Source organism: Zingiber officinale, chromosome 1A (assembly GCF_018446385.1).
Source record: "Zingiber officinale cultivar Zhangliang chromosome 1A, Zo_v1.1, whole genome shotgun sequence".
NCBI classification, from domain to species: domain Eukaryota; kingdom Viridiplantae; phylum Streptophyta; class Magnoliopsida; order Zingiberales; family Zingiberaceae; genus Zingiber; species Zingiber officinale.
In genome coordinates, this window is record NC_055987.1 from 153,926,022 (window position 1) to 153,950,502 (window position 24,481).

The following is a 24,481-nucleotide window of genomic DNA, read 5'->3' on the forward strand; positions in this document are numbered from 1 at the left end:
GTTGACTTTGCAAGAAGGGGGGGCCCACTCTTACTACCGGATCAGCGTGTTTTCTAGAAAACAGAAAATGATTTTTTGTCATTCTCTGTTTTTCTAGAAAACGATAGTTAATTTTTTAGAAAACCCGCACGGAAAACGTAAACCAAACACCGTTTTTCAGAAAACGCGCGTTTTCCAGAAAATGAAAATGGAAAACGCACGTACCAAACGCCCCCTTAGTTTTCTGAGGTTTTTCGATTCCAGACTGCATGACCCTTTTACTAACGTGTCGGACATAGAACATTACTCGGGAATCATTGAATACCTAAACCAAATAAGGTTTTTATTAATAACCTTAGATGAATAACTAAGATTATCAAGAATAACTCTAAACCAACCGCACTCTAACGATTACATTGTAACATTTAATAGTAATTATTATAACAACATGAAAGCAAAAATATTTTTAAAACAAAATATCTAACGGGTGTTTTATTATTTATTATTTTAAAAAAAAATTATTTATATAATTTTAGATACTTTTAATATTTGCCTTTTAATAAAACGTGTTATTCTGTTAGGGCCAATAAAGCTCGGTTATTTCTATCTCAGTGTGAAATGAAAGACACTTGGGAGAGCGAGTACCGATGGAGATGAGAGAAACTATGGAAAAAAGGAAAAAAAAATCCTTCGGCTATTTGCGGTCTCACAGGGAACTCATGGTTGTAGATTTTTAAATCGAATTAAAGAGAAATGCCTCCACGTTTGCGTAATTTATTTTTCCGAATCCGGCAAGAGTACACGAGTATTCACGAGTGTGGAATGTGAACTGTTTGTTTTTCATTAATTGAAGGGATGGAGTCAAATCAATGTCTATCTTTTATCAACACCGACAAATAATGGATCTCAGTGACATTATTAATGCTACCATGAATCTTACTCGTGTGTCCCCACGGACTGGATCAGTTGGTTATATATCTACAGCTAGTCAATAAAGTCGTGGGGTCGAAGATCGTCAGTTATACTCGGTGATAAAATTTTGATCTGTTGCGCCAAAATTTTTTTCGACCCTCAGTCACCTATCCTGCCCAGCATTAATCGTGATTTACTCCCTCTGAAATCTTGTGGGGCCGGAGCCAAGGAGCCGCTAGGATGATGGTTCCACCTTTTATCAATGAATCTTACTCGTATAACTTATTGTAAATTTTAAATATTATTAAACAAAGGATAGTATTTGATTATATGGATATTTTAATAATATCATATGTATATATTAATTATATGTATGTTCATGCATGTATTATAATTGAAAGGTTGAGATTTTTAACTGATCTGACCAATAAAACTTATTGTTAAAAAAAAATACATTTTGAAGGTATACATGCTCTTCCATCTCTTTAAAGGCTAGTGGTTAGGATTTCACGAGACATATTGGTATTTATAGGTGATGTCCCTATCGATTTTTAACGTCTGTAATATTGGGTCGACGTCATGCAAAGGGCATTAGCAATGTCTAATTTAAATGACATGGGACAATTATAAGTAGTTTAGATCTTTTGTCTCAAAAATAATATATTTTCTGTGTCTCCTTATCGATTTGGACAGTCATGCCATTCTCATAATCTACATTATACTTTTGAAATATAATTTAACCGGTCTAATAGACAAAGAAATATATACATTATTTTTGGGAGAGAGTATCTCAACTCCATTTTAAGAGGGGCTCTCCTTTTTACCGCTACTAGTTAGGATTCGGGCGACACTGTAAAATCTTGACCCGAATCCGGTGGCCGTTTAGACGGGGGAGATTCATAATGATGGGCATCAAGAAAAAAGCGACGAGGCAGAGCCTCGCTTAAGCGACACCATGACCGGGCAGCCATGCCCAAAGCAGCTTCGAGGTGGACCATCGCCCCACCTGCTCCCTTTCCCTTTTTCCTCCCTCTCTGATCGCATCGCTCCCTCCTTCCTCATTCACCCAAACGGGCATCCGCGACGATGGGCGGCAGCAGCAGGACCAGCCCCCGCCTGCCCAGCTTCTGCTTCAACCGCATCGCCGCTCGGGTCAGGGTCCGCTCCCCGCCGCCCAGCGAGAGGAAGCCTCCTCCAGCCGACAATGCGGTGGAGCCCAACCCCGCGGAAGAAGAGGCTGAGGTCGCCGCGATCGGGCGGAGGAGGATCATGATCGTGGTGGACACCAGCCCGGAATCCAAAACGGCGATGCTCTGGGCGCTCTCCCACGCGGTGCAGACCAGCGACTGCGTCGTCCTCGTCAACGCCGTCAGACCATCCTCCAAGCACGGTGAGAGGTGGATTCCATGAGAATTGAAGCGAGCACAGGAGTAACCAAAATCTACGATGTTTTGTGATGGCAGGCGATCGATCGAGAGATTCCAAGTCTCGTGAGCTCCTCCATTCCATGAAAAACATTTGCCAAGCCAAAAAACCAGAGGTTAGTTCCTGAATAACTAAAAACACTCTGTTCTTTATCATGCTACTAAAAATTCAGCAGTTAACCTGATGTCAAACCGTTTGAATTTGCTTCACAGAAAGGATTACAAGAAGGGAATTAACATGATCATTATAGTTTCTGGAAAAGCAGAGTGCATTCTTTTGAGGAAAATGTTAGATAACAACTTTTTTTTTTAATAGATTTTGTAAATAATTAACTAAAGAATCAGTCCACAAATAACTGTAAATACTCAATATAAATGAGTAGCAGCATGACACAAGCTGGAAAATACATTGATTTTAGAAAGCCAAAGGCAATATGCTTTAGCAGACGCGGAGTGACGATCTCTGTCGATGATGAGAACGTTAATGTGTGTCAGGTTGTTGTGGAGGTATCCGTGGTGGAAGCGACGGAGCTAGGGGCGGCCATCCTGGAAGAGGCGAGAAAGCAAGGGGCCTCCCTCCTGGTAATGGGGCAGAAGAAGAGGTCCTTCACGTGGAGACTGGTCATGCTCTGGGCCGGCAACAAGATCTCCGGCAGCGTCGCTGACTACTGCGTGCAGAACGCGACGTGCATGGCGGTGGCGGTGAGGAGGAAGAGCAGGAGAGGCGGTGGCTACTTGATCACCACCAAGCGGCATAAAGATTTCTGGCTTCTGGCTTGATTGAAAATTGAAATTCGGCTGGGTGTTTACATAATTAACTGATTGAATTCTTTTGGTGGTGTTTGGTAGATATTGATGTAGATTTATTGCACCTCCTTGCGATCTGCTAGTTTGCCGATTTGGTTTTTGTTTTTGGGTTGCGGTTAAAGAGAGAGAGAGAGAGAGGGGTATTGTGCCGATTTGTCAAGGCTGAAATATTGAAGAGGCATGTGCCGATCAAGACATTTATGTTTGAATATGACAATATCACAATCTAATACGCCGACCAAGACATTTATGTTTCTCCTGCAATCTCAAAAGACCTTTCGCGAACTCCTGATTCCCGGTAACTAACAGACCATTCAAGACACGATTGAACATGAACTTCCTTGGCAAATGACCCCTCTCCACCATCTCCATCACCATCTTCCCAGCTACTAGCATGTCCTCAGACCGTCTCCTCGAGAACATTGCACTTATAATCACATTATAAGTGTCCAGATTTGGCAAACAGCTCTCCTTCTCGTGCATTCTCCCAAACAGCTCCAAGCCTTTCTCAAACTCGCCCTCCTCAAGCCAATGCCGTATTAAAAGGTTAAACGTCTGCACATTTGGCTCGCAGTTGTCGAGCTTCATCCTTCGGAAAAAAACCATCGCTTCATTCATCTCCCCGGCATGGCAAAGCCCTCGAATCAGCAGATTGTAAGTTATTGTATTAGGAGTGTAACCCTTCCTCGTCAATTCATCAAACAGCAAGGTGGCATCTTTAACACAACCCTTTATGCAGTTTACCTGGATCAACGCATTGTAGGTTGCCACTGAAGGCAAGCAGCCCTCGGAAATCATTTCATCGAATACCTTCCGAGCTTTTTGTAGCAGCCCGGCAAGGCCGAGCCCGTGCACCATCGTGGTGTACGAGACGACATCAGGCCGGCATTCCAAATCACCAGGACCACCCCTCCGTCCTCTCTTCTTCATCTGCTTGAAGAATTGCAGCGCCTCATTCACCTGCCCTATCCTGAAGAACCCCTTAAGCAGAATGTTGTAAGTGTTCTTCGTCGGCTCGATCCCGGAGTCCACCATCTGACGCAGCACCTCGAGCGCTTTGGGAGTGCGCTTGATCCGACACCATCCGTCGGCGATGATGTTGTAGGTCACGGCGTCAGGGCGAAACCGGCCGCGGAAGACCTTGAGAAGGGAGGCGGCCTTCTCGACGCGGCGGGACTTGCAGAGGACGTCGAGGAGCGTGTTGAAGGAGGAAAGGTCCTGGGGGCACCCTTGGTGGTGCATGGAGAGGAAGGTGCGCACGGCGAGGTCGGGCTTGCCGGCGCCGACGTGGCGCTCGAAGAGGATGGCGAAAGTCCGTGGCGAAGGGGGGATAGCGAAGCGGTCACGGTGGGAGAGGATGGAGGCTACGGCTCGCCGGTCGCGAAGGCGCGCGGCGAGGTCTACGGCGTGGTCGAAGGAGGAGGCGGCGGGGCGAAAGGAGGGGAGTTGGAGGAGGGCGCGGAAGAAGAGGAGGGCGCGGGGACCGTCGTTCCAGAGAAGCTTGAGGACACGGTCGACGAGGTGGGGCGGCCATGGGGAGGTGGGGAGGCGGTTGGACAAGGTGATGTGGTCGCCGGAATGGGCGAGGACGAGGCGGACGACGAGGGAGGGGAACTCGAGTTCCTCTTCCGGTTGAGGTTGGATTCGGGAAGGGGGATTGGGAAGCGAAGAGAAGGAAGAAAAGAGGGATTTGAAGTGGAGAGCATGGAGATTGAGACGGCAAAAGGGGTAGTTTCTGCTGCGACGACAGCCGAGGCGGAACGGAAATGGCATAGTGGAAGTGGGAGATGGAACGGCTTTGGGTTGGGTTTGCCATATTTAGTCACTAGGAGGCGGCCTTTACCCAAAAGGCCCAGTAGTATTCGGTATCACTATCTTCTGCTAAGTCTAATGTGAGACGTATTTGACACTAAATACAATATTTTCGTAAACTCTCAATCTGTAACTTTTATAATATGAAGTTATAAAATTTTTAGGGGGTGTTTCAAGTTATTATATATAATTTTGATTATATGATTAGTAATCACATAGTTAAAATTATGAAGAATAAAATATAATCAAATATTATTTAATTCAATTTAAGTAATGCAAAAAAAAATTTATTTATTTAAAATTTTTAATAAATAACATAATTTAATATTTTAGTATATTACCCTTAGTTATAAAACCAACCATATATATCTTTTAAATTCTACATTTTTTTATTTTTTCTTTTCACATTTTTCTTTATTTTTATGTTTTTTTTCTATTTTTTATTTTTTATTTTAAAATTTTTTTTTTTTACGTTTTTTAAAAATTTTTATGTTTTTTTTAGTTTTTTATGTTTTTTTAAATTTTTTATTATATATATATTTTTTATAAATTTTTATTATTTTTTACGTTTTTCTATTTTCTATTTTTTATGTTTTTTATTTTTCCCTATTTTTTAAAAATTTTTACGTTTTTTTCTCTATTTTTAATTTTTTAAAATATTTTTTTACATTTTTTTATTTTTTAAAATTATTTTATTTTATTTTTTATATTTTTTTCTTTATATTTTTTTTTATCATATTTTTCTTTTATTCGAGGGTATTTTGGGTAAAAAAAATTAATAACCTGGATTAAGGAAAATTTCAATTTTTCGAGATCTTTCGATTCATGGTTACATGCCCCTTTTGTTGACATGTCGTGCATGAAACATTATCTAAAAATCATCAATTATCTAAATTAAATAGAATTTTCGTTGATAATTTTGAATGAATAATTAAGATTATCAACATAATTCTCAACTAAATACACCCTTATATTATGATAACTACCGTTTTATAATTGTAATAGTATATACTTATTTTATTTTATTCATACAACTCATTGATATGACGGGATAATATAAGATAATAAATGGGAATAATATACTTAAGGCAACTTGATAATTATACCTGGATTGTGAGTGGACTGGAATATCTTTTTATTAAAAATAAAAAAAAAACCTTCCTGGTAATTAAAAGCAAAAACAAAAGACGTCCTTTTAATTTTTACTCTTTTATTTTTTCAATAAAAGCAACCCATTAAACCACCACTATCACAAGCAGAAGCTCCAACCATTAAAACAGAACAATAAAATGCCAAAATGGGAAAAGAGAAGCTTTGAGAAAGTCCAGTGAATGGTATACTCGTCATGAAACATAGACGAATTCTCCTTCACGGAGAGAGAAAAAAAAACAAGAGTAGATCGTAAACAAAATGACATGTCCTGCTTTATCAACCAACAATTGAACTCCCAACAAATCCAGAATACGTGTTATTTTCGAGGGGCGTAGTAAAAAAAAATGTTCAAGCTCCAGAATGACAGACTGGTGATGTTGTGAACTGGCCATCTTTGTGAGCGTGGATAAACTGCTGGGGCAATGGGTGCTCTACCTACAATCATTAGGAGAATATTAGAAATACAGGTATGAATGAAACACAGTGTTCATCTTCTAATCTTCTTCGGAGTATATGAAAATATTCAATGAGATGACTGAGTTGATTCGACTCTAGACTGAGTTACAGCTCAAATCAAAATAAGTGCTAATAGTTTATAACAATTCTCTCAGGTGTCAAAAAAATGTTTTACAAATCAATCTGGTTGTGCCACTTCTGAGATATTTCAGAAGTGATTATAGACGCATTTGTACATGCAAAATGTTTCATCTCACTGAAACTTAGCTATTGATTTTAAGACTTGTATAAGTATGAGAAAATCATACCTACAACTACAGCACTAACATAAAATTATATATAAAAAATTATAGTGGTAGCAATCTTTCACATTGTTTATGGCTATTGATTTTTTAAGATTTATCATATGGCAAAAAGGTGATTCGCTCACCCTAGAACCTCCGTCAATCTATCCCAGGACCAACATGAGGGAGGTAAATCATGATAACTGAAGTGACAAGTGGGCGGGTGAGTGAGTTGTCTGGGGTGCAGAGATTTACGTCCTGTCAATCCCGAGATTCGACCCCACGACCTCAAGTGACCAACCACTTACCACTTCTGCCGAGTCTGTGGGGGCTTTTTAAAACTTATCATGACCGTTGCTTGTGTATGAACTATGCCAATCAGTTAGAGATGGTTTGGATATTGTTGGGAATATAATCAAAATCTCACTTTAATCAAATTGAATCTTAAACTTAATTTTTCAAATAAACCCAAATTAAATGAAGCCCATGTTATTAGATAATATTTTAGTAGATAAGATTTGATCACGTTATTAGATAAAGTCTTATAAGATAAGACTTGACCATATTTTATAAAGTCTTATTATATAAGATTTGTCCACGTTTTAAAAAAAACTTATCCGGTAAGATAACCCCAAAAGCAAGGGTTTTATCTTAACTTATATATATACATGGTAGTTAGCCCTACGAGCATGTGATTTTTAAGAGACTCCAATTGCTGCTGTGCTCGTGTGGATACCACTAGAGGCGCGAAAGTACTGATCACGCTCAGATTGGCCTGACTCTCCGGATTCACAATGGTTTTACGCATCAATTAAAATCCTATACCAACGATATAATTAGAACTCGCATGGATCTCTAGTGAGTTCCCTATTATGTTGTGTTTTATATTTAATTTGTTACGAAATCCAACAGTGGTATCATAGCCGCTTGTGAATTTGATTACATCGTCTTACTATTTGTTTTATATCTGATATAAACAAATATCTTTATTATGATTATACAAATGATTTATGGGTGCTTTTGATGAGTGTTTTGATTAATTTGGTATAAAATAGTAGTGATTGTATCTTCATGTTAATTCATGGTGGTTTTATATCAATTGATATCTTTGCGGTAATATGTTGTGAACAAATTGCAAGATATTAATTGTTATGTTAATCAACGAAATTGTGTTTTGATTACAATAATGGAACAATCTATTTTGAACCGTTTGTGAAATTCGATTGTTAATATCAAAGGGAACTATGACAGCAACTCATTTAACAAGTTAAGGAAAATTATACCGCCGCCAAGGGCGCTATCCCTTGGACCCTGCCAGCGGCATTTCCTTAAATCTCGTATGGTTTTGCCACATAAATCATTAATTGAAATCATAATAAAAATGATGTTATAAAATTGATACATGTGATGTATGACATAGAGCATGGTTATGACCTTTTACCCCAATATAATTGGATTGTATGTGTGTGTTTATTATAAAATTAATACAGCCTGCGTGTCGTGTCTTTTATCTCCACATCTCTAGTTGTAAAATTTCTCTCCTCATCTAACTCCCCTCGAATGTAACTTGAGATTTCTCCTAGTTGTGTAATATACAGATTAGAATAGTGCTATTATAGAACAAGATGGAAGGGTTATAATTGAGGAGGCCAACAACACATAACATCCGAAGAAGAACTCGGAGAAGATGCAATTCCCTTAAGCTGACAACCGCTTGGAGAAGATGCAATTCCCTTAGGTTGACCTTTCGATCCTCTCATTAGTTTGAGAAGTTCATATTAGATGGGTCATAACCCTATCACGTTTATTTTCTGCTGGTGCGATGTATGTTGATATATGCCATGTTTATGTGATGCATGCTAATTTAGTAATTTAATTAAAATTAAGTCAATTTATGATGCCTACCAAAGTTTGATACTCATTATTGTCTTGATCAATAGTAAACAAGTTTATCAAAGTAAAATGTCTCTATTTATCTTGGTAGAATGCGATAGGATAATTGTGATATCCAGCTTGTCAAACATTGGGTGTGACTTAACTAGGTTATCTCAATAAGATTAAGAACTTAGAGGCATAAAGTTAGGGAATACACCATTAGATGGGCAAAGAACAAATTGTATTGTTAATCTAATTATCCAAGAGTTACATTCGATGCAATTGGTAAATGTTACCCACCTAAATAACCGAGATAAGGTAAAATATGAATCTTGGCACACTAAATTGTAAATACTATTGAGTTTGGGGCTAGTACTGTGGGAAAACTATGTTTGCCCACATCCATGACTTGCTCCTAATCTTTATTGAGTTTGGAGTTAGTAGTGTGGGTAAACTATGTCTGCCTACCTTTATGACTTGTTCCTACCTAGCCTTACAATTTAATGGAAAAATTATTTAATTAAAGACCTAATTAAATGAATCTATTTTATGATACTTATTTCTGCACTTATTATTGTTGTAGATTACCATGTTTGTAAATACGTCAAATACCCTATTATTGCGATCTATTCTTGAGAAAGATAAGCTCAATGGAGTTAATTTCCTGTACTGGTATCAAAATTTGAGGATTGTCCTCAAGCAAAAAAGAAAACTATATGTCCAAAAGCAATCCATTTCTGAACCACTTGTTTCTACTGCCTCTCGTGCTGATAAGGATGTTTATAAAAAGTATTAAGATGATGCATTGGATGTATCATGCCTTATGCTTACGACCATAAACTCTAAGCTTCAGAAGCAACACGAGAACATGGATGCGAATGATATGGTTGAACATCAAAAGCGACTATATCAAGAGCAGGCAAGGCATGAGAGGATTGAAGTATCAAAAGTCTTATTTTTATGCAAGATGACAGAGGGAGGCCTTGTAGGAACTCATGTTCTTAAGCTAATTGGATACGTTGAGAGCCTTAACAGGCTGGGCTTTCCATTAGGCCAGGAGTTGGTCACTAGCTTACTTATGCAATTATATAGTAAATTTGTCATGAATTACAACATAAATGAAATTGACAAGTCGTTGCCTGAGATGTTAAGCATGTTGAGAATTATCGAACTGAATCTTAAGAAGACCAAGTCCAATACCATATTAATGGTGCAAAAGGGCAAAGGTAAATGCAAGCCCAAAGGTCAAGACCTAAACTAAAGGCAAGGCAAAGTCTTCTACATTGAAATCCAAAGGCGGGGTGGCTAAGCAAGGAACCTGCTTCCACAGACAGGACATTGGAAGAGGAACTGCAAAGTATACCTACAAAAATTAAAAAAAAAAAAGGACGTGAGACTTCCGCCTCAAGTATTTATGTTATAGAAGTCAATTTATCTACTTCATCATGAGTATTAGATACCGGATATGCTCTCACATTTGTACTAATATGAGAATGACAAAGGGTGAAGTGGGTGGACCTATGAGTTGACAATGATGCAAGAGTTGCTGCTATGACTGTAGGATCCTAATTTTTAACTTTGCCTATTGGCCTTATTTAAAAACTTGAGAATTGTTATTATGTGTATGATTTAACTAGAACCATTATTTCTATTTCTTGTTTGGACAAGAAAGGTTTTTCATTTACAATAAAGAACAAATGTTATTTTATTTATTTAAATGATATGTTTTATTGTAGTGTACATTTAATAAATGGACTCTATGTTCTAGACCTTGAAAACTCAGTATATAATATAAATACAAAAAGGTTAAAATTCAATGATTTAAATAAACATATGTCTGGCACTATCACTTGTGTCATACAAATGAGTGGTATCAGAGTCACTCGCAAATTCAATTACATAATTTTACTGTTTGTTTTATATATGATATAAATGAACATGTTTATTATCATTATACGAATGATTTATGGGTGTTTTGATTTTATGAGTGATTTTAATGGATGTTTTAGTTAATCTGGTATAAAACAGTAGTAATTGTAACTTCATGTTAATTAGGTAATATAAATGCTATAATCTGGTTTCATTCGACTAATTAATTAAACAATGGTGGTTTTATGATAATTAATATCTTTGTGATAATCGATTGTGAATGAATTGTGAGATATTAATAATCGAAATTGTGATTTATTTCAGTAATGGATCAATATGTTATGAACATTTTATGAAATTTGATTGTTAATATCAAAGAGAAATGCAATAGCAACTCATTTAACGAATTAACGAAAGTTGTACCACCACTAGGGGCGCTACCCCTTGGACTTCACCGGGGAGCGCTGCCCCTTGGACCCCACCAAGGGCGTTGCCCCTAGAACCTCGTATGGTTTCACCACATAAATCATTAATTGAAATCATAATAAAAATGATATAAAATCGATACATGTGATGTATGACATGGTGTATGATTATAGCTCTTTACCCCAATATGATTGGATTGTATGTGTCGGTTGTAAAATTAATACGGCCTGTGTGTTGTGCCTTTTATCTCCATATCTTTATTTGTAAAATTTCTCTTCTCATCTAACTCCCCTAGAATTTAACTCAAGGTTTTTTCTAGTTGTGTAATGTACAAATTAGAATAGTGATATTATAGTACAAGATTGAAGGGTTATAATTAAGGAGGAGACCAACAACACATAACATCCGAGGAAGCACTAAGATGCAATTCCCTTAGGTCGATAACTGAGGAAGCACTTGGAAAAAATGCAATTCCCTTAGGTTGACTTTTCGATTCTCTCATTGGCTTGAGAAGTTTGATGAGTGATAACCATGTTATATTTATTTTTTGCTTGTGTGATCTGTGTTGATATATATCATGCTTATATGATGTATGTGATGCATGTTAATTTAGTAATTTTATTAAAATTAAGTCAATTTACGTTGCCTACCAAAATTTAATACTTATTACTGACTTATCAATAGTAGCCAAGTTTACCAAAGTAAAGTGTCTCTATGTATCTTAGTAGAATGCGATTAGATAATTATGATATCTAACTTGTCAAACATTTGTTGTGACTTAACTAGGTTATCTCAATAAGATTGAGAATTTAGAGGCATAAAGTTAGACTTATACATAGTGATGTATGTGACCCTTTTAATACAACAATTAGAGGAGGCTACCAGTATTTCATTACTTTTACTACGATTTCAGTAGATATAATTATGTGTATTTAATGAAACACAAATTAAAATTCTTTGAAAAGTTCAAAAAATTCAAAAATAAAGTACAAAATCAACTTAGAAGAGGTATTAAGATACTTCAATCAGATCGAGATAGTGAATACCTAAGCTAAGAATTTCATGATTATCTAGTTGAGTTTGTGATTATATCCCAACTCACTCCACTTGGAACACCATAATGGAATAGTATATCAGAAAGGATAAATTATATTTTATTAAATATGGTACAATCAATGATGAGTCAATTGCAAATCGTTCTTCTTCTTTTTGGAGACATGCTTTAGAGATTGATGCTTTCACAATTAACCATGTTCCATCTAAAGCAGTTACAAATACACCATATGAGATATGGACTGGGAAGGGTACCAAAATATCTTTTATGAAGATTTGAGGTTGTGAAGCTTACGTTAGACGTCAAGTCTTAAAGAAAATGACCCAAATTTGATAAGTGCTACTTTATAGGATATCTCAAAGAAACAAAGAGATATTACTTTTACTATCCTACACAAGGCAAAGTATTTGTTGCCAGAAATAATATTTTTCTAGAAAGAGAATTTATTTCTACATGAACTAGTGGAAGAAAAGTAGATCTTGAAGAAATTTGAGATACACAAATTAGCACTGATACTTCGATGGAACCTGAAGATGCGCCACAAGATGTTGTGGATCATGAACTCATTGCATCACAAGAAATTGTGGAACAACTTGCTCAAGTAGAACAAACTCTATATAGATTTGATAGGACACATCGTCAAATCTACATATTCTCTTCTCTTGTATGACCACTGTGATGTAATGCTTATCGATCTAAACAAGTCTACATCCTATCAGTAGGCTAGAATGAGCCCAGATTATGAGAAATAACTAGAGGTCATGAGATTTGAAATGAAATCCATGTATATCAACCAAGTATGGACTTTGGTTGATCCACTTGAAGGAATAAATCTCATTGGGTGTAAATGAGTTTTCAAGAAGAAAACTAACATGGATCATAACGTGCATACTTTTAAAGGGCAACTGGTAGTTAAAGGGTTCAAGCAAATTCATAGTATAAACTATAATGAAACCTTTTCACGTGATGCTTAAATCCATTCGGATCTTGCTTGCTATTGTATCTTACCATGATTATGAGACCTGACAAATGGATGTCAAAACTGTATTCCTTAATGAGAATCTACTCGAGGATATGTACATTGTTAGGACCAAAAGGGATTTAGATATCTCCACAATGACTCTTGTGCATAGTCGACGATTATACCTTCTAGTAGTCCGACTCTGATATTAATTGTTAGAATCAAAAGATTTCAAATATCTCTATAATAGTATGATATTGCCCACTTTGTACCTAAGCCCTCATAGATTTATTTTTTAGCTTTACCCAAAAGATCTCATATCAATAGAGATATCTTATAAATCCATGATCTTTTTCATGTATTTACAATTTGGGACTTTGATTGTATTCCCAATAATCCTCCCTTCAAATAAAGGACCACTATTATTCTCATGGTTCGGGCCTCCCTTCGAGCATCGGGTCACTCTTGACTTATTCAGGGCCTCTCCTCAAGCATCAGGTCACTGACCTGCTTAGAGCCTCCCCTACTTCGTTCAAGGTTGCACCCACATGGTTCGATATGGATCATGCCTTTGGCTCGTGCTTCTTCTGGTGGTTAGTCTAGTGAAGAGCGACCTTACCCTTTTGGTCCTAATAATTAGTATCAGAGCAAGGTCGCTCTTCACTTGACTAACCGCCAGAAAAAGTACGAGCCAGAACCATGATCCAGATCGAACCATGTGGGTAGAACCTTGAACGAAGTAGGGGTGACCCTGAGCCGATCAGTGACATGATGGTTGAGGAGAGGTCCTGAGCAGGTCAAAAGTGACCCGATGCTTGAGGGGCGACCCTGAGCAGGTCAAGAGTGACTCGATGCTTGAGGGGAAGCCCGAACCATAAGAATAATGATGGTGCTTCGTTTGAGGGGAGGATTGTTGGGAATGCAATCAAAGTCCCACATTGGAAATAAATAAAAAAGATCATGGATTTATAAGATAAAGATATCTCTATTGGTATGAGGTCTTTTGGGTAGAGCACAAAAATAAATCCATGAGGGCTTTTAGACCCAAAGTGGACAATATCATACTATTGTGGAGATATCTGAAATCTTTTGGTTCTAACATACATGACACAACCTGGGGTTTTGTTGATCCAAAGAATGTCAAAAAGGCATGTAAGTTGCATAAGTTCATTTATGGATTAAAGCAAGCTTCTAGAAGCTAAAATCTTTGATTCGATGATGCGATCAAAGAGTTTGATTTCATTAAGAACAAAGGTGAATCTTGTGTCCACAAAAGAATGAGTAGAAGCACAATTATCTTTCTCATTTTGTATGTGGAAAACATATTTCTCATTGGAAATGATGTTCCTGTCCTATAGTATGTAAAGACTTGTCTTGGAAATTATTTCTCAATGAAAGACTTAGGTGAAACTACCTATATTTAGGCATTAAAATCTATAGAGATAGATCTAAGAGATTGCTTGACATAAGTCAGACTACATATATTGACAAAGTGTTTGCCATCTAATATTCTAAGAGAGGATTCTTGCCAATGTCACATGGAGTGAGCCTTTTTAAGGCTCAATGCCCCTCTTCTAAAGAGGAGAAGGATTATATGGATAAGATTCCTTCTGCATCTACTATTGAGTCTATCATGTATGTCATGTTATGTACTCGTCTTGATGTCTTGTATACATTAAGCATAACGAACATATACCAGTCTGATTTGGATGAAAATCATTAGACAGTCATCAAGGATATTCTTAAGTACTTGAGAAGAACTCAAGATTATTTCTAAATATATGGAGGAGATTATGAGCTCATTATAAAGGGTTACAGCAATGTCAGCTTCCAAACTGATAAAGATGATTCAAGATCGTAGTCAAGGTATGTGTTTTTCTTAAATGGTGGTGCTGTGAGTTGAAGACACAGTTGCTGATTCTATCACAGAGGCTGAGTATATTGTTGCTTCTAATGTAGCAAAAAAGGCTATTTGGATCAGACAGTTCATTACAGAACTTGATGTAGTTCCTAGCATAGCTAATCCAATATACTTCTATTGTGATAATAGCAGGGCTATTACTCAGGCTAAGGAACCTAGGTCTCATCAACGATCCCAACACATACTTCGGCAGTTCCATCTCATTAGCGAGATTATCGATAGAGGAGATGTGAAAATATGCATAGTACTGATAACATTGCAGGCCCACTAACGAAGACTTTGGCATAGAGGAAGCATGATGGCCACACTAGGTCCTTAGGTATTAGATACTTTGATTGACTCTAGTGCCAGTGGGAGATTGTGATGAGATGATTGATATGAGACTATTGTATCATATTTTAATAAAAGACAATATTTTATGTTTATTATATTTATTTATACTTGTGCAATTTTGAATAAATATAATAATGCCCTAAAGTGGTAGATTCTATTTTATAGCACATGAATTAGTTGAATTGATTGTGAGAGACTATAGATATATATCGAACATTACTTTCAATTATTCCTAGTCAAGTATTAATATACAAGGGCAATATTAATGCATTGAGACTAGCATGTACGTTAACTAATAATTTAATCTCACAAGCCATGGATATAAGATATCAAGTTAACACATGAGTATATATTAAAGAATATGTATTGTATTGACCCTATGAGAATATTTCATGAATTGTTATATGAGTGTCATAAACATTCTCATAGTGACTATTAGTATAGATAGTCGTTTGACCTAAAGTCACTACGGTTTCCTACATAAGTAGTTGCATACTTTAGTATCGATACACGTCGCAACAATGTCGATTATAAAGTCATTCACTGGCTATGCAATGAGTTATGAAGAGGGATGTGAGTGATGCAGATGTAATTTATCTCTTCCATATAACGGAAGTGATATCTATGCGCCCCTTGATTAAGTAGGACTACTGAAATGCATGTCCAAGCTCAAATAAGTCAATATGAGATATTGAACTTATTTGGTTAAGTAAGTCTACTTAGAGATTAAGAAATACATAGATTGATAAGAGGATGACATAATCTATGTCTCGTAAATCAATTTAGATATCATGGACATAAGGACTAAGTTATACAATAAAATAGTCATATACAGATTAGGTCGGATCTACGATATTTTCGTCACTTGGGTAACAATGATGCATTCCTAGATACCGCTCATTGCTTGTGTCTTTAAAATGTGATTTTAGAGTCACTGCCAATGTTACAAGAATCTATTGAGTCACACACAGAGAGCGCATCAATTTTGAAGTTTGTTTTATTTTAGTATAACTAAAATAAAGTGTGCCTAAGTTTTAAGTCTGAAATTAGTTTTGGATTTTAAACTTGTTAAATTAATAGCGGTCCTCGTTTGAGAAGAGCATTGTTGAGAATATAATTAAAGTCCCACTTTAATCTAATTGAATCTTATTGGATTAATGAGTTAATCTAATTGGATCTAAAACTTATTGGATTAATAGTTAATCTAATATTTATTTAGGTTTTTCAAATAAATCCAAACCACATGAAACCCACATTATTAGATAATGCTTTAGTACATAAGATTAAACCACGTTATTAGATAAAGGCTAATTAAATAAAACTTGGCCACATTTTATAAAGTCTTAATAAATATGACTTGATCACGTTTTAAAAAGTCTTATTAAATAAGATTTAGTGGCGGCGAACATGCCTTATCTTAGGGTTTATCTTAACTTATATATATACACGGTAGCTAGCATTATAAGCATGTGATTTTTGAAAGACTCCAATTGTACTTGTGAGACGTGTGACAGCTATGTTCATGTGGATACCACTAGAGGTGCGAACATACTGATCACACTTAGATCGGCCTGACTCTCCATGTTCGCAACAGTTTTATGCATCAAGAGGTAAAATCTTGTACCAATGATGTAATTAGAACTCGCATGAATCTCTAATGGGTTCCCTATTCCGTTGTGTTTTATGTTTAAATTTGCTACGGAACCCAACAAATACAACCGATGAACTAAATAATCCTTGGTACAAGAATTATGATGATGCTAATATAGATACAACTTGCTAGGTAAGATTTCAAATAAATATCTAAATCAGAATAAATTGCTAAAGGAAGTCCTATATAAAATCCTGATTCTTTATGAGCTCCCATTAACAACGAATATGACCAAGTAAGAAACACGCTCTTATTGAAGAAAAAGGAAACTTCTCACTGTCGTACAAGGAGAACATAATTTGACCAATATGTTTTTTTTTACACGAGATGTCTTTATTATTTCTAAAATTAACGAGGGGGAATACTATACGGGTGTTTGGGAAACCAATTTGGTATTGAATTTAAATTCAATTTTCAAAACTTACAACTGAAACTCAATAAACAAACAGGTAAACTAGAACAAAATTATAATTACATTGGAATAACTGGAACATTAAGAAATTGAAGAATCTTACCCAGTCATTATCAGGACCAGCGCCTGGGACCAATACATTAATGTCACTTGACTTAGCTGTAGTTATAGAAGCTCCAAGTGAGTCACTACTCAGATACAATTGGCAGCCCGAAGTATTGTCTATCGATATAGTTGGTGCAGAACACTGGAAACACAAGCATAATTCAGAAAAGCGACAATGTAACAATACTAGTAAACTAGAGAACTAAAGACAGTCAGGAAGGGATCTACAGTGCAAACGTTTAAGAAATCTACTCAATTAGCTTCCAGCTACAATTGTCAATTATATGTATTGGTTTTCTCATTATGAAACCATAAAACTTGACTCTACTACATGCATTCTTCTCAGTATGTTTCAAATATAGGATGACTGGATCAAGTTTCTAGAGCACTAAAAGAAATAACAAAACAACTTTGAAATTTGTCATTTCTAGAACTGGCAAACTAAAACATGGGATATGCAGTTGCACTTACTAAAATATACAGACAATCAATGATGAAATATTGTCATAGGTATTATATTGAATATAACCCCTCCATATGAAAGAGGAACATCTCCTCTAATCTAGGAACATGTATAAAGCCTATCTGACACTCGTCAAGCTAGAACGCAGATGTTTTGCTTTAGTTTCTTATTTTATGTTTGCTATTGTTGAATTTTTATTTTACATGTTTTTATTTATGTTTGATGAATCCATCAGTATAAAATGCAGTCTGACTATTCTGATTCAACCCCCAATTTTCCAGAAGTGATCCCATTGTAATACACTTTTATAATTCCAGCTTCTGGAAATCCAAAAAAATATACACAAAAAATGTTATCGTACCTGACATTGCACTTCAACACCATTGCAATTCACGATTTCAAAAGCAGCTACAACCTCCTAAAGACAAGCAGGAAGAAAAAATAAATAAACACCATATCTTCATTGTCGTATTGATACATGGTGATTGAGGAAGTCTATGCACAAGCATATTTTGTACTAACCGTGAACAAGACCCCCATCTTGGTGCATTTATCAACAGTTATGTTGTTCACTTTTCCTGCATAACACGATCAGGGGGGCAAATAAATAAATAAATAAATATCAAAATGGGACCATATTACGTTCTATATGTATACATTATTGCAAATTACACCAAAACTCAAGATAAAAAATGAAGAATTGCCTTTGACTTGTAAAACTGAATCCTTGCACCCGTATATGTATACAGACTGCTTTGTGTCGCAATCTTCAATAATCAAGTTCTTATTTCCAATGTGATTTTCAACTGCCCATCTGCCCAAAATATTTTTAAAACAAGAATCTCCACGGAAAAATGTTGAACATTGAAAGACAAGGAAACTGAAAACTAGTAAAGCTATAAAAGATTGAGAATTTTAGGAAGTGGAAGCTAGCCTCACTTGCGTCCCATTTGGAGCTCCAACTTGGAGGATACTTTGGTGTTTGTAATGGAACTGGCACGAGTACCTTTTTCAACTGACACCACTACACCAGTTCTATCAACTCGGTTTTTACTCTTCATGTCATCTGTAACTTTTCTCAAGCCTAAGAAATACAGAACAAAATCAGTACATTGGGCTATCACCAGGTTAAGGAAAAAGAAAAAAAACAAAAACAAAAACTGAGACTTTAAACAATGCACCAGCAGTTACTGATTGTCCTGAGCTGATTGCTTCAAAGACAGCAGACATTCCTTCTCTAGGACGTGATTGTACAGTTCGTGGGGAAATAAGTGGACCTGTTGGAGGTGGTGGTGCACTAGGGCTGTTTGATGTAGGAGCTTTTAAGCTTGAAGAAGATGATGGCAGCACGGACACAGATGTACCCCAAGCAGGACCCAAGGGGTAGAAGTTCTTTACATAGTCACGCAAGCCAGGTAAATACAACTCCTTCAATGATTTTGCCCAATTTATATGTTCTGGTTCCTTGTTCTTATACTCCACAAGAATCTAAATATTCAAAAAGGGATATTATTTCACTCGAAGTTAACGAAATTGATGAATAAACCCACTAGGTGATAAATTGCCTATAACAAAATGATTATAGTGAGGTAAATTAGTAAGAGAAAATAAATTTCCTTATCAAAAAGAAAAACAAATAAATTTGTTGTATTATATTTGTTAAGTCGATGACTTATAGACTAATATATTGAGTCATGCATTACATTATAATTGTAAATTATAGGACTTGATGCACCTGAACTAGGTTAGGAACTAAATAAACTTAATGTTAGGACTTCAACAAAACTACTTTGCAGAGTATAACATACTGGATTTAGTTCTCATCAGTCGTGCAAAATTGCTGGTTTTCCTTAGGACTGTTGTGGCATACAAAAGCTAAGGGAGGTGCAATAAATTGGAGAGTCCATCAGAAGTTGTCATCAATAGGGTTTATGTGAACAATTGGTTGTGTATTTTTCTAATTGCAGAAGGTACAGCACTTGTTGGCCACCTTTGTCAGTCTCTAAAACCCACCTTTGATTGTCAAATATTGGGGTTCAATAGATTATGAAGATAGAAATACGCAGTTGACTATAAACAACCACATACTAAAATAGCATGGATATTGATTACATAGAAAAGGAAGTAATATATATATCACAAAGCACATTGATATGCTTCTCCATCATAGTAGTAGGATACTTGAAAATAAGAGAGATAGAGAACACAAAATGAATGTAGACTTTCTATAGTTCTATCCCTTTTTATTCATAAAAAAAGACTTTAAGTGCAAATCTAACTGCTTTAGCTTATGGCTTATCCATAGAAATTTTCCATCCCCAAACAATCTTCAACTATCCATGTTAACCAGAAAAGGAAAAAGGAGAACGCTGAAATAAATGAATCTTGATTCTTAATCTAAAAATTTTTTGTCACTGATTGCTATATACACCACTAAGTTTTCAGCTCTATTCTTACCTTATTACTGTAGAATTCTGCCATCTGCCAGCTTTCTTCTACATGTGTGATTGGCATTCTCATGCCTGGATGTTTGCATATTTAAGGATTGAAAGAAAAACTGGTCAAGAATCATGTGTTGAGAAATTAGTATATACGCCACAAGAACAATGAATACTAGTACACTGACCACAGTCTTTTCCTGTGTAACCTATCCAAGCCAGAGCTGTTAAACCATCAGCAACTGCCTTCAAATGATTGAAATATTCAGATCGTTTTCCTTCAGTGAGGTAATTGGCTTTGGCGATCACATTATTAAGTGGCTTCAAAAAAGCTGCCATACCGGCAACACCTGGATTCTACAGGCATCAACTGAAATTTCTAAGCTCCATGGAACTAGATAGATTATGGAGAAAGCCCACACTCCCAGTCATTTCAAGTTGTTATTATATAGTGTAGTAGAAATAGTATATAGTGTATACAGAAGAAAAAAAACTGTTGGTACAATATCACTTTGATTCCCAATAGAAAGATTTCAATTGTATAACACTAGAATTTACATTCTCAGTCATTTCAAGCTGTAAAACTGTGCAACTAAGAACCTTTTACAACAGAAAAACATAGCAGCACCAGTCAATAACTTATATTGTCAAAATTGGATCTAGTTAATTTGTTGTAAGCCATTGAAGCAAATGTACATTGAAAATCATGTGCAAATAATGTTGCTTAGATTGTCTTCAACAATTCAGAGGAAAGAAATAGACTAACTTGTTGTACCATTTCAGCAGAGACAGAAAGAATCTCCCCTCAGGTTTCACTATCAGAGGTGAAGGCATATGGAAGAACGTGGGGATCGATTGACCTTAAAAAAAAATTTTGATTTTGAATGTTCAATATAATCAATTTTTATTCAGGAAAGGTGTTCACAATTCCCCCCAAAAAAAAAATGAAGAAAAGTGAACAGATATATAACTTATACACACTCGAAGAAAAATGGAATGCAATGGATCGCGATCAGGAAACAGTAAATACAAACTGTGTTGGAGGCTGACCGACCTGGCAGTGCTTGGACTCGACGATGAGCAGCTTAAGCACCGAGAACGCCTCCTCCACCACCTTCGTAGCGTGGAGAACCTCCCCACCGATCTTACCCGCAGTTTCCAAGACCCGTCCCAAGAAACCCGAAACGAGGTCGTCGAGCGCGGAGATGGACGGATCCAGCACCGCGTCATGGGAAATGCATCTGGACGACGCCTTGGGGGCGGGTGGCGCGACGGAGAGCACCTCCAGCCGCGCCACGGCAGACTCCAGCCTCGTCAACAGCTCTTTCTCCATACTTCGTTTCCTAGGGTCGGAGCCGAGTATCGACCTTTCTCCTTGTGTCTGTCTTCCACCAAGGCGGGAACCTCTCTCCTCGAAGCGATGCGTGTGAAGCGCGATGGTTCGCACGCGTTTGGCAAGGGGAATGGTTTTGTTTGAGCTCGATCCGCGAGTTCCGTTCGCCCGGCTTTCCTGGAGACCCGCGTTTTTCGGGCGTTGAAACTAACCGAACCCGAATCTGAAGGTGGGGTTTTGGAGTTGGACCCATAAATTTAGCAAATCTTTATAAAATAATTCGAGTTTAACGATAAAAAAAAATATATATATATATAAAGTAAAAAATGATACTTATATATTTTTAGTTCAGATCATCTGTCCTTATTTATCTCTGTCCCCATATCTCATTATTGATCGGACGATTCAGATTACATCTCAAAGATGTCTTACATATCACAAGGATGCTGCACACATCTTAAAGATGTCATGACACCTTGAAATGTAATCTGAACCGTCCGATCAACAATGGGACATGGGGACAGAGAGAAATGAGGACAGAGAATCTGAATTAATATATTTCTACCATGTATATTCTTGGATAACCCTCATAGGTCTCGCGCTGGGAGTCACTTCACTTTTGAGGATTAGTGAAGTTAAGTAGTATATAGGTGCCAACAGAGTTTATATATATATATATATACAAAAACTTTGTTGGCACTTACATAATACTCTAACTTCACTAGTAGTGCAATCAACGTAAGAATGCCCTGCATGAAAATTAAAATTTTAATTACTTAAAACATATTTTAGCTGGCAATAGTTATCCAGTTCTCTGGATTGAGTAATCTTAAGATGATTAATTCAACCCTATGAAAATTTCTTACTAGTCATCATGATAAATTTGAAAGTGCTTATAATTGGCAGCCCAACAATTCTCACTAGTTTGTCATCTCACTAGAGGAAAATTATTGATGCAATCGTCCTCGGATTAAAGTTGACCAGTTTGACTAAGCTCGAGTTGGTCCCAATTTGAGTTTCGATATTTGACAATATGTGAGAGAAAAGTCAAGTAGATCAAGGGAGGACTAATACTTAACTTGAAAATTCCTAACTAGAGATTAGAAAATAGAAAATCCTAACAAGGCTAAGCAGTGGAAGACCTAATTGAGAACTAAGAAATGGAAAACCTAACAGGGCTAGGCAAGAGAAAAATCCAAGTGGATCAAAAGTTGACCCGACACTTTGCACAAGACTGTAAGTTCAAGTAGGTCAATAAGGACTAGACACCTGACACGAGACGGTAAGTTCAAGTGGATCATGGAGGACCCAACATTTGGTACGAGATGAAAAGTCCAAGTGAGTCAAAGGTTGACTGAATGCTAGACAATGGGAAGTCCCAACAGGTCGTGGATGACTGAATGTTAGGTAATAGAAGTCTTGGTAAGTTGAGGTCAACTGAATACCAAACAAGAGGTTATTTCAGCCTCAAAAAGGCTAAAATTAGGGTTAGTAATTGATTGCTAGAAAATGGAATTAATTAACAAACCCTAAACTTGGAATTCTGGGTTTGCTGCTTGAATTGACTAGTCTGATCGATTGAGAAGTGTTAGGCTGATTGACTAATCGATTGGGAGTTTTTTTGTGGAGTACAGAAGATGCCGAAATTGATTAGGGCAATCGATTCTGGTATCACCAATCGATTAAACAATTTTCGCTAGGAAACAGAAAGGTACTGAATCGTTTGGGGTAATTGATTCAGCATGGTCAATCAATTGGGATAATCGATTGGGAGTGTTTTCTCACGAAAATAGAAGGCTTTAGAATCGATTCACTCAATCGATTGGTCAGGAGAAAAAGAGTTGTTCTGCAGGTTTTGAATGATCGATCTTATATGACAATCGATTGGGGCTAAGACCAATCATTTGGGAGATATTTTCCAACCTGAAAAGAACCCTAGAAAAGTGGTTCTCGTGGACATTTTGAGGAGCCAATTCTTGAGGGTTTGGGCGACAAGTGTTGTTATATTTCGTACCACTAAGAGGTAATCCAAAGGAAGAAAAGAGTAAACAAAGCAAGGTTCATTGTTATAAAGTCATTTTCAATTGTATTTTCCTTTGCATTCTCGTTTTCTTATTGTGTTCTTGTAAAAATAGCTTGTACGAGGCTTCTCCGCCTCCAAAAAGGTTCCTAGAAGGAAACATTTATAGTGGAGCTGTGAGTGTGAGGAGTGGACCTTTGGATTAATCATCTCAAGGAGATGGATACCAAGTAAAATTCAAGTGTTAGCATTATGGAGTCTTCACTTCAAGTTTTTCATGACAACATCAAGGTTAAAGAAACAAAGTGAGTTATTCACCCCCTCTAGTTCATACATGTCATAACAAGTGGTATCAAAGCAAGGTTACTTTTTATCAGATTAATCTTTGAAAAGAGTAAAGAGCTAGAAGAAGAAGAAAAAGTTGAAAGTTTGAGCCCTAATTTTCAACAAGTCAAAGGATAAATTATTAAGGAGCTCAACTTCACAAATGAATTCCCAAGATGGATTTAAATATGACATTCGAACACCTTCACCTTTTGGATTGAAAGGATTCGACCAATGAAAGGCTAGAGTTGAGAAATTTTTTTATAATGAACATAGAGCAATTGTTTGCTCTAATAGAGAGATTTAAAGCCCCCATGGATAGCAAAGGAAAACTCCTCAAGAAGAAGTGGACCACAACTCTAAAAATTTGAGATAAATGACAAGGTAACCATAATTTTGCTTAATTTGGTTTCTAATGATATATTGTGTAAATTAGGGGATTACAAGAGTGCAAACAAATTATGGAGCAA

The 24,481-nt window shown here is 36.6% G+C and overlaps 3 protein-coding genes across 3 annotated transcripts; 1 reads left to right on the top strand and 2 right to left on the bottom strand.

Annotated features, from left to right (window-relative positions):
* Positions 1–1,808: 1,808 nt before the first annotated feature.
* Positions 1,809–3,228, top strand: LOC122038068. Its single transcript, XM_042597637.1, has 3 exons — positions 1,809–2,281; positions 2,355–2,431; positions 2,811–3,228. Exons 1-3 carry the CDS (start codon positions 1,978–1,980, stop codon positions 3,093–3,095), a joined length of 666 nt encoding a protein of 221 aa, XP_042453571.1. The 5' UTR covers positions 1,809–1,977; the 3' UTR covers positions 3,096–3,228.
* Positions 3,229–3,290: 62 nt separating this feature from the next.
* On the bottom strand, positions 3,291–4,901 carry LOC122038066 (pentatricopeptide repeat-containing protein At1g74900, mitochondrial-like). Its single transcript, XM_042597636.1, has one exon. It carries the CDS (start codon positions 4,893–4,895, stop codon positions 3,342–3,344), a length of 1,554 nt encoding a protein of 517 aa, XP_042453570.1. The 5' UTR covers positions 4,896–4,901; the 3' UTR covers positions 3,291–3,341.
* A 1,339-nt stretch (positions 4,902–6,240) lies between these two features.
* LOC122011443 (cyclase-associated protein 1-like) lies at positions 6,241–21,771 on the bottom strand. Its single transcript, XM_042567837.1, has 10 exons — positions 21,389–21,771; positions 20,523–20,691; positions 20,354–20,418; positions 19,078–19,384; positions 18,836–18,980; positions 18,601–18,710; positions 18,419–18,474; positions 18,258–18,314; positions 17,432–17,575; positions 6,241–6,521 (listed from the first exon to the last, which is right to left on the bottom strand). Exons 1-10 carry the CDS (start codon positions 21,665–21,667, stop codon positions 6,435–6,437), a joined length of 1,419 nt encoding a protein of 472 aa, XP_042423771.1. The 5' UTR covers positions 21,668–21,771; the 3' UTR covers positions 6,241–6,434.
* Between the last annotated feature and the right edge of the window lie 2,710 nt (positions 21,772–24,481).

Coding starts and splice junctions, on each gene's coding strand:
- LOC122038068 (XM_042597637.1), top strand. CDS start 1,978: ATGGGCGGCAGCAGCAGGACCAGCCCCCGCCTGCCCAGCTTCTGCTTC. Junction 2,282..2,354: donor CAGACCATCCTCCAAGCACG/GTGAGAGGTGGA, acceptor TTGTGATGGCAG/GCGATCGATCGAGAGATTCC. Junction 2,432..2,810: donor GCCAAGCCAAAAAACCAGAG/GTTAGTTCCTGA, acceptor AATGTGTGTCAG/GTTGTTGTGGAGGTATCCGT.
- LOC122038066 (XM_042597636.1), bottom strand. CDS start 4,895: ATGCCATTTCCGTTCCGCCTCGGCTGTCGTCGCAGCAGAAACTACCCC.
- LOC122011443 (XM_042567837.1), bottom strand. CDS start 21,667: ATGGAGAAAGAGCTGTTGACGAGGCTGGAGTCTGCCGTGGCGCGGCTG. Junction 18,981..19,077: donor AGGACAATCAGTAACTGCTG/GTGCATTGTTTA, acceptor TGTATTTCTTAG/GCTTGAGAAAAGTTACAGAT. Junction 18,475..18,600: donor TTCAGTTTTACAAGTCAAAG/GCAATTCTTCAT, acceptor CGTGTTATGCAG/GAAAAGTGAACAACATAACT.